The following is a 17142-nucleotide window of genomic DNA, read 5'->3' on the forward strand; positions in this document are numbered from 1 at the left end:
TTACTATTAAATGCTGGAGTAAGCTGCTATTAGTAAATCATGTGAAGATAATTGTCTGCAGATACTTCAGGTCCAAATTATGGCAAATTACAGTATTCAAGAGCCTTGCAAAATAAAGTCATACTGGTAACTCTGCCCAGTTGTTCACGGTCTACATGGCTAGTAATGTAATCCTTGATTGTGTTGTGTCTACTGACTGTGTCATACGCTAAAATAGTAGATGCTCCATTTTTAGGTATGAATTATTATAGGACAGGTAAATATCAGACTAAATATTATACTAATTATTTTAGACTCAGACATATTTACCTGTTCCGTAACAGAGACCAATATGTATTAAAGATGCAAAAGTGCTGTAATTTTCAGAGATGTGGCTTGCTTTCTGTTTTAGGAAGATATCCCCTAAAATGGTCTGTGACTGTATATTCTCTTTGCTGGCTGCTTTTACATTTGAAACACTAATACAGGAGAATACTAGTGTTGTTCAGGGACCGTGAATAACAAATCTAATCAACAGTCTGTTTTGTTTCTCATAGGTTGCAAGTCCGGCAGATGACATCTGTGTAACTGATACAAAACCAAAGGATGAAATTGCAGTTTCTGCAGGAACTGAGAAATTCCATTGTTCCTTACATGTTGCTCCAGATGATGATCAGTTGCCCACTGCAGTGCAAACTGAGATGTTGCATAGTCTTGACTCTCTAATTCCAGCTGCTGATGAATTACCTTTTATTACAAAAGTTGAGAAGTCTCCTAGCCTTGGAACAGTGAACCAAACTAATGATGATTCACTTGTTAGTCCTTCAGACTACAGAATGCTATGTGGTATTGAAAACTGTGTTAGCAAAGAATTTAGCCTTATTCCTGATGACGATGGACTGCCACCTCTCTTACTTGCAACTGGAGAAAAAGGAAAAGGTAAAATTTTGGACTGGGGAATACTAATATTTACTGGATGCAAGCTTTGTAAAATTATATGAACCTTTGTGTATACACTGTGACATTCCAGAAGCCAAATTAACATTGTTTTAAAATGCACATTATTTTGGATCCAGCTTGGTAGCTGAACTTGCACTTATATGAACTTGTATGTTGTGAAAAAAACCATGAGCATAACCACAACAATTAGTATTTGAGCCCAAGTATGTTTGCATATGAAGTATAGTACTGGTGCACAAGCTGCAGACCACATGTGGTGTTGAGGAGTTTTAGTACTATTTAGCAAGAACTCTTCCACTCTCAGTTGAACTCCAGTCTCATTATTCAGGTTCCTTTATTTGGCACACAGCAAAGTTACCCTGATATGATGGGACTCAAGCATAGGGAGTGGGTATAGGGTATATACCAAATAGGGTATAGGGTGCATCCAAAGTTACACAGCAGACCTCTTCCTTTATATAATATAATTATTTACACATTACATTTACATTACATATTTTGGGATTGGACCAAGCCAATCCCTGTATAGCATGCACGGTTCATGTACGACTTACTCCATCTCACCTTATGTTCCAGGCTTATCTTATCCATTGTTATCTTGTCCATAAATGGTTTCCTGGATGTTGCCCCTTATCTTAGCTAGTACAGACATTCTGTTTCCAGACCGCTGATCCATTTACCTCTCTAATCCTATCTCCCAAGAAATGAGGCTTCACCCATGTTTAATCACTCATGTCAAGCCAGGCCTACATTTAGCAAGCTAATTGTGGCCCTGAAGCTCCTGGCAAGATACCAATATGTTTCATAGATTCATAGATATTAAGGTCAGAAGGGACCATTATGATCATCTAGTCTGACCTCCTGCACAATGTAGGCCACAGAATCTCACCCACCCACTCCTGCGATAAACCTCTGACCTATGTCTGAACTATTGAAGTCCTCAGATTATGGTTTAAAGACTTCAAGGAGCAGAGAATCCTCCAGCAAGTGACCTGTGCCCCATGTTACAGAGGAAGGCAAAAAAACTCCAGGGCCTCTTCCAATCTGCCCTGAAGGAAAATTCCTTATCGACCCTAAATATGGCGATCAGCTGAACCCTGAGCATATGAGCAAGATTCACCAGCCAGATATCCAGGAAAGAATTCTCTGTAGTAACTCAGATCCCACCCCATCTAACATCCCATCACAGGCCATTGGGACTATTTACCATGAATATTTAAATTTCAGTTCATTGCCAAAATCATGTTATCCCATCATACCATCTCCTCCATAAACTTATTGAGTTTAATCTTAATGTTCCTGGGTGCTGTATGTCATACGTGACTTCAGAACATACTACTGTCTTTGCTTATGTGATATGGTCTAGTCATCTTTAAACAAAAGTGATGTCGCTATTCATTGGCTGCTGTATGTCTGCCTTAGGTTCAAGAGAATGTGTTTTTAGCAGTTTCCTTAAGTAGAAAGATGGAAGTGTCAAGTACCATATTTCATACATTGTAGTTTGTAATGTTTTTTATAGATAGAGAAGAAATGGATATTGGGTGGTATATGGAATTAATCCAGATGTTATCTTATTTAGATCCTCTGGTGGAAGAACACCCATCTCATCAGCAGGTCACCTTGCTTCTTGCAGAAGGAGGCCCTAATCCATTAACATTTATCCTAAATGCAAACCTCCTTGTGAATGTCAAGTTAGTATCTTGTAAGTAGGTAATGTACACTGTTTCCCTTTATTTACATATGTTCCATGGTTCATTATGTTTGAAATGTGTAAACTCTAAATTCACTAATCTTGGTGGCTGAGCAGATAAAATTCAAACATTTTCACACTTGAGATATATGCTGCCTTATTTTATCCAGTCTGTAAATTTAAGGTTTTTCAAGTAATTTTTTCAGTGTGCTTTAAAGCAACTTTTAACCCCTTTTGTAATTTATTTATGTGCCTACCTTGGTTGTAGGACAAGTGCAGGGCTGTATTCACCATAATATCTTTCATTAGGAAGGAATAAGAATACTCTTATAAGAACGTTTTCCCAGAAGTGCGTGCTGCGTTTTTGATACATACTGTACACAGATTTCATGCTTTATTTGTGTAAGGTGCTGTCTAATAGGGATTCTTTTATCTGTAGGTTTGAATATAAAGCTCTGGAGACCCTGCTGTGTAAATAATCAAAGGATACTTCTGTTGATTTTACAGCAACTTCAGATATCTGTTTAAAAGATTTGGGAGTTGTGATGGATAGTCAGCTGAACATGAGCTTCTAGTGTGGTGCTGTGGCCAAAAGAGCTAACGTGAACCTGGGCATCTTGAATAGGAGTGGAGAGGTTATTTTACATCTGTATTTGGAGCTGGTGTAACTGTTGCTGGAATACTGCTCAGTTCCAGTGTCCACAATTCAAGAACGATGATAACTTGGAGAGGGATCAGAGAAGAGCCACAAGAATGATTAAGGGTTTAGAAAGCATGCCTTACAGTGACTCTTGAGGAGCTTGATTTATTTAGCTTAACAAAGAGAAAGTTCAGGGGTGACTTAAAATACAGTCTGTAAATACCTATGTACAGAACAAATTTTTAATAATATGGGCTTTCCAATCTAGCATAAGAAGATATAACATGATCCAACGGCTGGAAGTTGAAGCTAGACAAATTCAGACTGGAAGTAAGGCAATTTGTAACAGTAAGGGTAATAAACCATTGGAACAACTTACCAAGGGTTGTGGTGGATTCTTTATCACTGACTATTTTTAAATCCAGATTGGATGTTTTTCTAAGAGAGATGCTTTAGGAATTATTTTGGGCAAGTTCTATGGCCTGTGTTACACAGGAGGTCAGACTAGATGATCACAATGGTCCCTTCTGGCCTTGTTATTAAAATGACTGAGTTCTTGATGCCTTTTCATTAGTCACTTAAACAGAAATAAGTGTGGCACCTGCATGTGCTGCGAACATGCAACATACTTGTTTATGCAAGAGGATATGATAAATGAAGGAGTATTACTTGTTTCGCTCAAAGATACAAGCCTGTGCCTGGGGTTCCATAGTAAAGTTTGCCTTTGCAATTAAAACTTTCTTTAATCAGCACCTTGATTCAGTTAGGTCCTTCAGAACCTGTATCCTATCAGATTTTTCTTGATGCCCATTAATGAACTATCTTCTCCAGTGTTTCTCATTTATGGTGTTTCCCTCTGGGTCTCCAGACAATATGGCCTGAGAAGAGTGTCCCTATGAGAGTTAGTCTCTCTCCTGTGCAGTGGGTTATCCAGTGCTTTCTGAAATTTCAGTTTTAAAAAGAAAAACATTGTAGACAGCAATATTGCAGTGGTAGGAGTAAAGGGACAGAGGAGCACAGATAATTAATTCCAATTTCTGATATCTTTGATTCCAAGACTGAGTATCATATAGATGAATTCAAAAAAAATTTTTTTTCTTATCACTAAGATTCTTCAGAAAAGTGCTGGTACTTCTCAACAAATGGATTACATGGCTTGGGTCAGGCAGAAATTATCATTATGTTGCTATGTTTGCCAAATGAAGATGCTGTTCCTAAAGAAATCTTCACGTTGTTTGTTGACATATATAAGGATGCAGTGAAAGGTATGGAGTTTTAATTTGTAGCTTTAAGATTAGCGTCTTATTGTTGACTTTAACACAAACCAGGAAATAAATGGTGTTGCATTCTTAGAGGGTTCCTACTAATTTTGTTTGAAAGTTCTCAGTGCTCATAACTATTTCCTCAGATTCTGTCAAAGTGATGCAGGGGATTTTGTTGAGGAATGCGTCCTTTTTTTCGTATTAGTTCTCCTATAAACTGCCTCATTGCATTTTTGTCTTCACCTCTTTTTTTTTAATATAATACTTTGGTATGATGGATCATAGGTGTAAATCCTTTGAGCCCTGGTTCTAGAAGACAAGTGCTATACTGAATAGAGTTATGCACCCACTTAAATGTTTTCCTGTATTAGAGCTTAATTTGCAAAAGTTAACTAATTGTATGTACATAGACTTGCCCACCAGAATTTTTGTTAAGTGTTAATTGTTTTGTAAATTAGTTTTATTAAAAAGATCTGTCTGAGTTGAAAAAAGTGTTTTGAAACTGGGTTCTATTGACTTAAAAGTGATAGAATAAAATGCAATATACCATGTCAATAGTACCAAAAGTCTGAGACAATATTTTTAGCACGTTTGGCTTCTAAAAATGGCAATTTTTTAATGTGCAAGTACTTCAATAATGAATTGTACGAAACTATAAAGGTCTGTGTCCTGTTATCCTGAAAAGCTGCAATATGCACCCTGTTACTTTAAAAATGCACAAGGGAGATAGTGTTCACATAGTGTTGGTACGTGGAAGAAATCAACCCATTATGTATAAGAATGCATATTTAACATGTTTGTTTTTTATGGTGAAGATTTTAACTCTCCCTCTCTTCCCCCTCTCTTTCTCTCCTTCTCTCTCTTCAGGAAAATACATAGGAAACTTGGAAAATTTTACCTTTACTGAAAGCTTCCTTGGTAGCAAGGATCATGGAGGATTCCTGTTTGTTGCACCAACTTTTCAAAAACTTGACGATCTCCTGTTACCAAATAATCCTTTCCTTTGTGGCATTCTCATTCAAAAACTGGAAATACCATGGGCAAAGGTTTTTCCAATTCGCTTAATGTTGGGATTGGGAGCAGAATACGGGGGTGAGTTTTAACACTAAGTATGCATGTTAAGGCCCAATCCTGTAAAGATGTATGCACATGTTTAACTTTATGCACTGTGAATGCCGTTGCCTTCAAAAATTAAATACAAGTGTGATTCTTCAAAGGCTTGGGCCTTAAATTTGTACTTTGTACATCAAACCTGTTTGTTTAAAAAACAAAAAACCAAGAACTTTGTAAACACTGTGGTTCAAATTCTGTGCTGCTGGACACCTCTTGAAACACTATCAACTTAGTCTGGGTAGATGTGTGTAAATGATAGGATTTGACCATAAAATATTGATTCTTCAAATTTTGTTTCAGGAGAAACATAAACTTTGCTAAACCAATCTATGATACGGAATCTGAGTGTGCTGACAAAAGAGCTTAGATTGTGGATATGTACAACAATATATTGAATCCTTTTTGAATGATCAGATTTAATATTTGTGAAGTGTTCTGAAAACAGAGCTTTATGATCTTATTAATGTAAACCTAATAGTAGTGTCTAATACATTATAGATTAAATTTCTCAGCTCCATATCAGTCATTAGTAATCAAGTTTCTCCATAAGGGGGAAAAAAATTTCCGTGTCAATTATTCCATGAAAATATGGCTTCTGGATGTTCAAAATGGGGTAGAAGGAGCCAAGTACACAAATCCCACTGATAATTAGTTGTGCGTTTAATTGCTCTCAAACATGTGGAAACTTATTGACCACCTTTCTCACAGTCTAAGTGGGGAATGGAATTCACTCCAGTTTACAGGCTGGCTGTTGCTACCGCAATGCAATTCTTCTGTGGCACTCTTCCTGCTTTTAGGGGCTGCTGTTCTTTCGCATTAGCTATGCAGGCATCTTGTGCTGCTGAATCAGAGTAAGCACAGACATGGTCTGTTTTCTGATGCTATTTCCCTGCAATGAATGCTGAAGTCTGTCAGTTTACATAAGGTAAAGAATGAAAGGCTGCATCTGTTTTTTTTTTTTAAAAAAAAGTCACATATTTTAATTGTGTTAGATTATTTTGTTTGATCTTTATGTGTAACAGTGTTCTTTTCTTCCTCTGAAAGCCTACCCAACTCCTGTAACAAGCATCAGACACCGAAAGCCTCTCTTTGGGGAGATAGGACACACAATCATGAACTTACTTGTTGTGAGTAAACAGTGTTTTACATAATTTTCCTTACCCTCCTAATTATACTTCAGATGAGTGTGAAGTTACCCTCACAATTTTGAAGTTGAACTATTTGTCTTTTAGCAAAAAATGTTGTAACACGGTTTAATTTACGTGTGAAGTGAACATTAGACTTCAGTCTATTCACACAATGAAATGCTCTATTAGAATAGTATTAAGTTGTGCCTTTCAGATTAGTTATTGATATTGAAATATACTAATATAACTTCAGCTTATTCATTTAAAATAAGTAGTTAATATTAATCAGCTTTTTCCAGTAAGAAAGCTTTAGGCAATGATCTGGTGACTGGCTCTGCTGACATCTAAGAGACTTGGGTTTGTGAGTGATCATAAAATTTTGCTCTTCAGGCTGTTGCAGCAGTAATGTCACATGATGCAAATTTAATTGCTTGCTACAGCATGCTGCCTTGATATATGATTTATTGCAAACAGCTCACCTGCACATTTTTAGAGAAATGTAAACAAGCTGGAGACTACAAACTACTTAAGAGTATGAGCATTCTCTAGTAAGGCAAGGCCATACTTGGACTTGATCATAATTAAGTCTTTTGTCCTCTGTAACAACACCTAGCACTGGACTTTTATCCATTATGACTTTTTATCCATTTTATCCAAACTAGATCTTGCAGGGTTAAAACTATTTAGAGTGCATGCCCAGAAGGGACAACAACTTTTTCAGTTGAATGGTGATAACTATTGCTGGCAAGATTTTTGGGTAGACCGTAATCTCTGTAGTTCAGGTGGGTGCTGGATTGACCCTCTCTTTAACATAACCAAATTGGTTCAATTTGAAGCATGTTAAATTTCAGTTTCTTGGCCCAAGGTAGAATTTTTCTGGAAAGCTGAAATAAGAACAAGTGTTTTGGGCAAAGTTCCCTTTTTAGAAACCTTTGCTACCCCTTTTTTGGTTTGTTATAAATACTAGCTTTGTTTTAATCTGTTGGTTTTGACAAAATCTGGAGCCACTGACTAGCATGTTGAAATAATTAGATTACTTACTTTCTGTTACACTGCTCAATTAGACCATAGTTCCTATCCGGCAAGTCACTTAGCATGTTTCCCTCTCTGTAAAATCGAAATAAGAAGAATGCTTACCTCTCAAGAGTGCCCTGAGGATGAAAAAATGTTGTTAGAATTACAAAGTACTTTATTTAAACAGTGTTAAAAGACATAAAAAATGATGGTATGTCAGTGGTTAAAACTTTATGCTGCTTAAACAGTCAGTTAATAAAGTATTTTGTTTGTTACAGGACCTTAGAAATTATCAATATACCTTGCATACCATAGATAATTTATTTATTCATATGGAAATGGGTAAAAGCTGCATTAAAATCCCTCTGAGGAGATATGATGAAGTGAGTATAATTTTGTAGATCATACTAACTTATTCAGGAAATCTAATCCTTTCATTCTCCTCCTATAATACCTCTGAAATCTTAAAGATGAGACGTTGACAAGAACGCTATGGGCCAATTTGAGTAGAAGCTGGAAAACGCAAAACACTGTATTACAGGTTATTGTCTCTTCCAAATCTGAGAGGCCTATAATTGCTTTTGTTCACTATTCAATGGACTAATTTTTCATTTCTTAAACTTGAATGTCTAACAAAAAAACACCAAACACCTTTTCCCTACGGACTGACTCCTTGCTTTGGTGCTAATAGGTGAGCGATATTGCCTAGGTCATGCTGGGATGTTAAGCAGGAAGATTGGTGATTAGTATAGGTGCTAATTGGTAATAGAAATGAGGAGGAAAAAGATTTCACTGAAATTTCTTCCAAGGAAGTTTAGGCCTTCAGCTTCGTCTACTGTGACGTTAGTTCTAGTTTTAAAAGGTGGCTTTACAAAAGTGTAAAATTTATTTATATATATATCTCTATATCAAAACAGTACACAGATTTTTTTTTTTTTTTTTGCTAAAAGTTATTTCAAATCAGTTTTTGCAGATTTCAGTCTTCTCAGAATTCATATTGTTTTTTCAAATTTACAGTAGATCTGCTTGGAACTATGATGGAAACAAATAATAAACTCTTGCTCTGTTTTTAGGAACCCTATTAGGCTATGAAGCTTTAGGATCCTTCCAGGTTCTGCAAACTGCGTTGTCTTATAAATCAAAAATGAAGGTCTCTTGGGAGATGCTTAATATTTGGTAGTATACTTGGTCAGGGAGTACTCACTCAGATTGACTTTTCCCAGTCAGTATAACTTTGAAGTTGTGGTCACAAGTTCATAGAAATTTACCCCAATAAGCTATTGCAAGTTCCATAAAAAATCAGTTCCAAAAAAGAGATTTTAAAATGTAAATTATACTTCAGCTTTTTATAGAGAAAGCTAATGCTCACATATAGAGAGTTATTTTCATAATACAGCATTTTACCTGAAAAATGCTACTTAGTTGTTACACAACCAGAGTCCACAGAGAATTCAACAAAACAGAGCAAGATTTTGTTGCAGAAATGTCAGTTTCTAAATGAACATTTTGTATTTGCAGGTAATGAAAGTAATACATTCTTCTAATGAGCATGTTATTAGCATTGGAGCCAGTTTTAGCACTGAAGCAGATTCTCACTTAGTTTGTGTACAGAGTGATGGAGTCTATCAGACACAAGCAAACAGTGCTACTGGCCACCCTAGGAGAAGTAAGTGGCTTATTATGTTTTTAGTGTTCTATCAAACCTCTGAAACTGGTGTGTGCACTCTAATGTTTTAGGTGATTACAAGGAACAAAAGGTGTATATTCCTGTAGTTTGTGTGGGCAGATGATCCACTATAATTCCGAACGCCTTAACTACAATATGAAGCAGCTAAAGAATAATAAAAGCCTAGATGACATCTGTGTATGACATTCAGCAGTTAGAAAAATACTTTAATTACGTAAAGCATTGTTTGACAACCTCCACTTAACATTCCATTTACACTAAATTATTCAAATTTCTCTCTAACTTTTGACCTGTTACTTGTCCCTTTTCCGAAGCTGTTTGTATTTGTATTAATTCAGCTTACATTTTGAAGGGGTGCTGTTGAATAGCTTCTGGTCCATTACTTTGACACTCTTAAAATTGCTATAAATTGCGGAATATCGTTCAGATTCTGGATGGCTACATATCTTTTACATCTGTCTAGTTACATCCTAGACTAGAGACTAATGAGAGGAATTAACAGTAGTTAAATTCTTGTTTGTATAGTGCTTTGAAAACAATCAGTGCCTAGCAAGCTCTCACAAGTAGTCTGTAGTGACAAGGGGAAGATTTAATTGTGAAGTAAATGGGTTTTTACAGGTTTTAGTGCCATTTAAAAATGGATTAATTATTTTACTTAATAGAATGTTCCAGAAATTAAAACCTAATTTTAGAGGTAACTTCATTTATAAGCAAGAAACAAATTTTAGGTACTACATATTTTCTATTCTTTCACAGTTTTCTTCTTTGGTTTCTGTGCCTATATGACTGCCAGCATCCTGTTGGGATGCTGCATATCTTCCTAAAACTCAAAAAGTTAGCAAAATCAATGCGTTTTTCTAGTCCTTATTTCAAGGAGTGAATTCTCTTGATGCTAACAAGAGCCACATCAGCACATCTTCCTATAACTGAGTAACTTTTATGCGCACTTTCAGTCTAGCATAATATTTAGCACTTGATGTATAGTGCTTTACACTTTCAAAGTGACTGTTAACTCACTAAGTATAAAGATGGACAATATGAAGTACCTGATGTATTCACTTTTGTGTTTAGTTACAGGTGCAAGTTTTGTAGTGTTCAATGGAGCCCTAAAAACATCTTCAGGATTTCTTGCTAAATCAAGTATAGTTGAAGGTATGAATTGCATCTTAAATGATTCCTTATTAAGAGGCAAAGAATTGGTGTTGGAACACGACTCTGCATAATACTGATGCGATTAAGAGTCTGTCCCATTGTAAGCCTAAGCTTTTTCTTTAAGGTTTGTAACGTAAAAAAAAAAAAGTGTGCATAAATTATTATATGTAAATTCACAGTTTGGGACATAGTTCGTTTGAGGACACTTTTATGATGTGGCTTTTTTGGACCTCTTGATTTAATGCCTGTCATTTTGTAAAGAATTTCAAAATGAGACGCTTATAGGAGGATTTAATTCAGTTGTTTCCTGTATGCTTAAGTTTTTACCTCTACTTTTGTGTGACATTTTGTGGCTCATTAAGTTGTTCAAGCTTCATGAAATAAACTTTGACCAGATGGAACATCAGCTCCATTAGTCTACCTTTTTGTTCACCAAAAAAGCTTTGAAAATTGAACTAACAATTTTTCATATCGCATTTCACATTGTGATGAGGAAAAAAGTCAATATTCTACTCCCAGGCTTGTGAAATTGCGTTTCGTAAACAATTCAAGAAGATAAATTGACCAGCCAAGGTTCTATGAAAGTACTCTTCCCTTTTTGTTCTCTAAAGGAAAGTGGGAACTTTTACTGTTTCTCTTTTAGATGGACTAATGGTACAAATAACTCCAGAGACGATGGAAGGTTTACGTCAAGCTTTAAGGGACAAGAAGGACTTTAAAATTACATGTGGCAAAATGGATGCAGAAGAATTAAAAGAATACGTAGATATTTGCTGGGTAGAGAGTGAAGAAAAAGTAAACCAAGGGTATGAATATTTGTTAATAAAACTGTGTGTGTGGTTGTTGGAATTTTCTCTTCTCTTCCCACCTCTCTTGAAATGAAGGGTGGATATTTAAAGAATGGAAAATATAGTATTGTAATTAAAACTAATATCTTGCTATTTAAAGCTGACAAGGAAATAGTAGTGAAAACTGCCTGTGCGCCTCTAGATATCACTATGAGAACAACTTTAGACTGTAATGGTCTTCTGAGATTTTAATAACTGCCTGGTTTGGGAGTGGTGGGAAGAGGGTCTTCTTTATGGTGTTGCCTGTTTTTAGCCACAGTCCATCTGTCTGATGAGTACTGGTTGGCTCCCTTCAGAGTTCAACAATGTCATTCATTAGATAGAGAGGGCTACTCAGTGAGGGCTACAAGATTTCCATCCCCACCCCTGTGGCTGTGAATGTCAGGGCACTATCACTCCTATAGCATATGAGTTGGTTTAAGACCATGGTTTTCAACCTCTTTTCATTTGCAGATTCCTCCAAAATTTCAAATGGACGTGTGGACCCCTTTGGAAATCCTAGACCTGTGTGTCTGTGGACCACGGGTTGAAAACCACTGGTTTAAGAGTTTCATTTTAGGTGGCTTAGACAATCTGTTGTTATAGTTAGGGCCCTACCAATTTCATGGCCGTGAAAAACATGTCACGGACTGTGATATAAGCCCTTCCCCGTGAAATCTGATGTCCCCTTGTTTCTAGGAGTGCCCCAGTAAAGGGGGCTCCGGCTGGGCAGAGGAGGGTCAGGACTTATCCATCTTCTGCACAGCTGCTCGGAGGGCATGGTGGGTTGAATCAGACCCACCTCCACCTCTGGAGGAACCTCATGCAGCTGCAAGAAGCTCTGCAGTTGCTGCCTTCAGAGTCCAGAGTAATATTTTACCCTTTGGAGTTTGATTTAACTTAAAGCAATAGGTTTTTAAGTTGAACAGTTTATTTTTAGATGAAAGAATGCTCTGGTTCAGTTTTAATTTATTCTACACTTATTTTATAGAGTTGTAAGCCCAGTAGATGGAAAGTCAATGGAAGGAATTCAAAGTGAAAGAATACTACAGGGAGATTTTGACACTGAGGAAAAACTTATGAAGTGTACTGAAGTAAGTAAATGAATACCAATAAATAGTTTGTTTATATGTTAAAATATCAGATTTATTTATACCAATTGCTATTCTAAATAGCATTAATAATGCTGATGAAGGGAAGGTGCTATCACAGAAACTAGTTCACTTTTCTATGTTCACTGTGTTCTTGCAGTTCTCTCTGACTTTCATATCAAACGTCTGGATAGGAGCGATTTTATTTTTTAAATAGGGGTGATATATTTTCCTTTTTTAAAACTTTTGATGCAATTATGAAACTTCTAATCCAGTTATTCTTATGGCTACTTGTTAATTCACTGAGTGTTTTAATTGTGAGGATAATTTCCAACAGTACCAACACAGTATTTGCTGTTCGGGGACTTCTTGTCTCTTCCTAATTTTGGACAGCACCTAGCACATTTAGGCACTATCATATATAATAAAAATGGATAATTATATCGGAACTGCTTTGCTACTGATAAACTACCCAATTCCAAAGTTGAAAGTCTTTTGCCAATAAACAAGTATCGGTAATTTTACTGCATCTTAAGCAGTGATACTGTACTTTGAGCCATTTTGACAACTTTGAAATTCTTACCAAAAAAGCCACTAATCATGTCGTGTCCTTACTATACTTTCAGGTGTTCTATATCCTAAAGGACCATGAGCTATCCAGCGCAACACCCCATCAGTTTGCAAAAGAGATTGCTGTAGCTTGCAGTGCTGCTCTTTGCCCACATCTCAAAACGCTGAAAAATAATGGAATGAATAAGATAGGTCTCAGAGTCTCTATTGATACTGATATGGTAATTTTTGTTAATTTCAGATATATAACATTATTTAATATCACCACCTGTAATGATGCTGCCTTTGGTGGGACACTTCTGAGAGTATCAATTCAGGACAAATTGTTTAGAGCAGGGCAGTTACAGCCCAAGGCTGGGGTTTCTCTACTTCTGAGGCACACCAAACCAGCCAGACAGAGAGGACTTTGGTTTTACCTCACTGGCTAACGAGAAGTCACACAAGCAATTCCCGTAGACACTCCAGTTTCTGAGTATCACCACCAGTACCACTCGTTACGGGGACAAATGGTTATGAAAACCAATACCCCAGTAAAAGAAAAAAGTTTTTCCCTATCCCAAAGGAGTAAGCCTCAGACCCAGGTCAATATACAAATCAGATCTTACTCACAAATCATGCTGCTGCCAATTCTTTAGAATTTTAAAATCTAAAGATATTCATAAAAGAAAAAAGATATAGATGACAGCTAGAATTGGTTAAATGGAATCAATTACATACAGTAATGGCAAAGTTCTTGGTTCAGGCTTGTAGCAGTGATGGAATAAACTGCAGGTTCAAAACAAGTCTCTGGAGTACATTCACAGCTGGGTTGGGTCATTCAGTCCTTTGTTCAGAGCTTCAGTTTGTAGCAAGGTTCCTTCAGAGGTCAGAAGCAGGATGAAGACAAGATGGAGGGGTTTTCAGGGCCTTTTATATTCTCTGCCCATGGAAGGACCCCTTTTGTTCTCACTGTGGAAAATCACAGCAGCAAGATGGAGTCTGGAGATACATGGGCAAGTCACATGTCCATGCATGACTCAGTTTGCAGGCCGACACCATTGTTTACATGTTAGATTGGATGTCCCCAGGAAAGCTCAGATGTGGATTGGTGTCTCCCAAAGTTCATTGTCAGTTAAGTGTTTCTTGACTAGGCACTTACTGAGAATAGTCCTTTCTCAAGAAGCTGACCAAATGCTTCACTGAGGCTATTTGGAATCAAATACATTTGAAATACAAGTACATAGCCCATATTCATAACCTTCAAATATAAAAATGATGCACACATACAGCCAGCATAATTATAACCCCTTCATAGACACCTCACATGACGACCTTTGTACAATATTTGCTGCAAATATTATAACAGTGGTTGCAACAATGATCTATACGGTCACAGTTTTTCTCAATAAAGTCACACCACCTTAAAATAATGGTATTTAGGTATAACTTCTTTAGCTCTTTTAAATCTTCCCACATCGCCAAATACAAAGTCCATTACCAGCAATGGATGTACCTGGAAAGAATTCAGAACACAAGTCTGAGAGCTAGATTCGATCCCTGTTGTTCTAGGTATTGTTTCAAGATCTTAGCTGAGAGAGCTCCAGAAGTTTACAGCTCACCACAATTTAAACTTGTGGTTTTTGTTTAAAGTTTCATAGTTTTCAATGGTCTGTCATTAAGTAACTAATTCACAATATTTCTGGTTGCTTGCATCCTGAACTAGCAGCACCTTGAAGTGTTGAAGGCCGGTTATTCGATGAGCAGAAGGCGGTGTCTCTCAGTTCTAAACACACAACCTTCTTGCCAGTGAATGTGTTGACTTGCCCAAAGTCTCTTCAATACCACGTTTTATAATAGACAACCATGAGCTGAAATTTGTTTATACAGATGGTGATGTTTGCACAGTGCATCTACTGCACCTCTACTTTTGTTTTGTATTAATATCTAATGTGTAATGTATCAACTTACTATACCTCTTTTTATTTTAGGTTGAGTATCAGTTAGGATCTGGAGGCCAACTTCTTCCACAGCATTATCTAAATGACCTGGACAGTGCTCTGATTCCTGTGATCCATGGTGGGACATCAGACCCCACAAGCTTACCATTGGAAATGGAATTAATATTTTTTCTTACAGAATACCTCTTTTAATATAAATGACAGCGTATATTATACTATGTATAATCTGATTTGCTAGAACTAACCCAACACCAAAGCTGTAATGATACCAACACTAAAAAAAGTTAAGATTTATTTAAAAAAAACCCAACAGCTAAGTTTAGTAATAGATTTTTAAACTGGGTTTTGTTTCTAATAAATGAACCAACTCTCCTCCATCCCCAGCATAAAAAAGAAGGATTGGAGAGTTTAAGATTTCCTAAGATTCCGAAACTTTACACTTAATACAGTCACTGAAAAAAGGCAAGGACTCATTACCTCTAAGCAAACTGTAGCATTTACTATGTGCATTGTAAGGTTAAGCCATATACTTCTTAAACCCAAGCAAATATTTTAGTAACAGTCGTTATGATTAGATGTAACCTAAATCTGGGACACTCCATCTGGATGTGCAAATGAGCTATATTTACATTTTTAAAAAATCTTGTAAAGTATATTTAATTGGTACAGTACTGTTACTTGCTGTGGAGATCCAAATATAAAATCTCTGAGGGTTGGCTGCAAACAACGGATACTGTATACTTATAATATATGGAATTTGCCTGCACAATCGGATATTGATTGTGTGGGAAGAATCGAACAAAACTTTGCCAGGTATGTTATGGGTTTTTTTTTTTTTTAAAGATTTCATAATTGGACTTGTCCTGACTTAAAAATCAAGACAGTTGACATGTTTGTTGGTGCTTTTGGAACTTGTGCTTTTACACTGAGTCTCTTTATAGTGTAGCTGATTTTCTTATGTATTTATAATGACTTATCTAACTTTGTTGGGTATCATTTTTGTATTACACTAATTCCCCCCCCCCCGTGTTTAACTGTACCTTTGTAATTTGGGACTTCCGAGAGTGATTAAGAACTGGCCAGATGACCCTTAAAGTAGTAATCATGTAGCAATAAGTCAGGCATGAAACTTGTAATATCTTTTCTCCTCCCATCTCTAACTTCTGGGACCTCTTTGTCGCCCTGTTTATTTTTCAGGGAGAAAATGTATTAAGTGTGAATTTTCATGATCAGATTGCTTTGGCATATTTGAGGTTCTTTGTATAGTACATATTTTTGATACTGGGGTATTAGCAATTAAGAACTAAGATGATGCTTGTAATTTATGCCTGAGTACCGAGGTTCAGTGAACACCGATCAGGCATGATAACTATTGCATAACTTACCTGTTCACTTTGAAGAGAATCAGAACACACTGTATCCAAGACCGAATTTTTTGAGTGAAATGTTGTTAGAGTTTTAGACTGACAGATCATTAAAAACCTAAACATCTAGATGCCTTCTTGATTCTCATAGGGGATATTTATATGGTTTTTGTATCAAAAACGCAACTAGTAACTTAAAAAAATAATAAAATAAAAATGTCACCAGTCCTATTACCCACAGCTTGAAGACCCATATTAATGGAAAGGTTCAGGATTTAAGGTCTTAGTCTAGAATAAACTAGGTATTTCATTGTAGTAATGCACACAGGTTTTGTTCAGAGATGAATTGCAGTTCTGTGGACCAGCCAAAGACATTAACATAGGCAGCATGAACAAGATGGATGTCCAGTCTTCTGAAAGTAGTTAACAAGAGGACAGCAGGGACAAACAGTGTTTGAAACATGAACAGTAGTCAAATGACTATTGTCATGTCCTTTGTCAATGTTAAGTACAGTTATAGCAGATGAAAGCAATTTGCAGACTAATTATTTTGTCTTTTGTGTTGCCATATTGGTTATTGGAAATTAGACTCATGTCTTAAACTCTTGCCATTTAATGTTTCAATTTCATTTAATAATTATCACTAACAAATAAAACTGACTTAAGTGCTTAACAGCTGATGTAAAATAACATTGTTCTTCTGTTAAAAACAAAAACCATATCTCTGAC

General features: G+C 36.3%; 1 protein-coding gene across 9 annotated transcripts in view; it reads left to right on the forward strand.

The window, feature by feature from the left end:
* Window positions 1-17142, forward strand: part of ZFYVE16 (zinc finger FYVE-type containing 16) — a 58841-nt gene that overhangs the window by 37270 nt on the left and 4429 nt on the right. For 7 of the 9 annotated variants that reach the window (XM_043546273.1, XM_043546276.1, XM_007059224.4 and 4 more), the window contains exons 7-18: window positions 537-918; window positions 2519-2641; window positions 4379-4534; window positions 5399-5623; window positions 6689-6771; window positions 8064-8168; window positions 9304-9451; window positions 10544-10624; window positions 11268-11430; window positions 12443-12545; window positions 13169-13333; window positions 15080-17141. In XM_043546273.1, coding sequence (XP_043402208.1) covers window positions 537-918; window positions 2519-2641; window positions 4379-4534; window positions 5399-5623; window positions 6689-6771; window positions 8064-8168; window positions 9304-9451; window positions 10544-10624; window positions 11268-11430; window positions 12443-12545; window positions 13169-13333; window positions 15080-15241 — 1896 coding nt within the window. In that variant the 3' untranslated portion in view covers window positions 15242-17141. Of the gene's footprint in view, window positions 1-536; window positions 919-2518; window positions 2642-4378; window positions 4535-5398; window positions 5624-6688; window positions 6772-8063; window positions 8169-9303; window positions 9452-10543; window positions 10625-11267; window positions 11431-12442; window positions 12546-13168; window positions 13334-15079; window position 17142 lie in introns of those variants that run through there. The other 2 variants (XR_006290804.1, XR_006290805.1) reach the window with 2 other exon arrangements.

The sequence above is a fragment of the Chelonia mydas genome, chromosome 5, assembly GCF_015237465.2.
Source record: "Chelonia mydas isolate rCheMyd1 chromosome 5, rCheMyd1.pri.v2, whole genome shotgun sequence".
Lineage (NCBI taxonomy): Eukaryota > Metazoa > Chordata > Testudines > Cheloniidae > Chelonia > Chelonia mydas.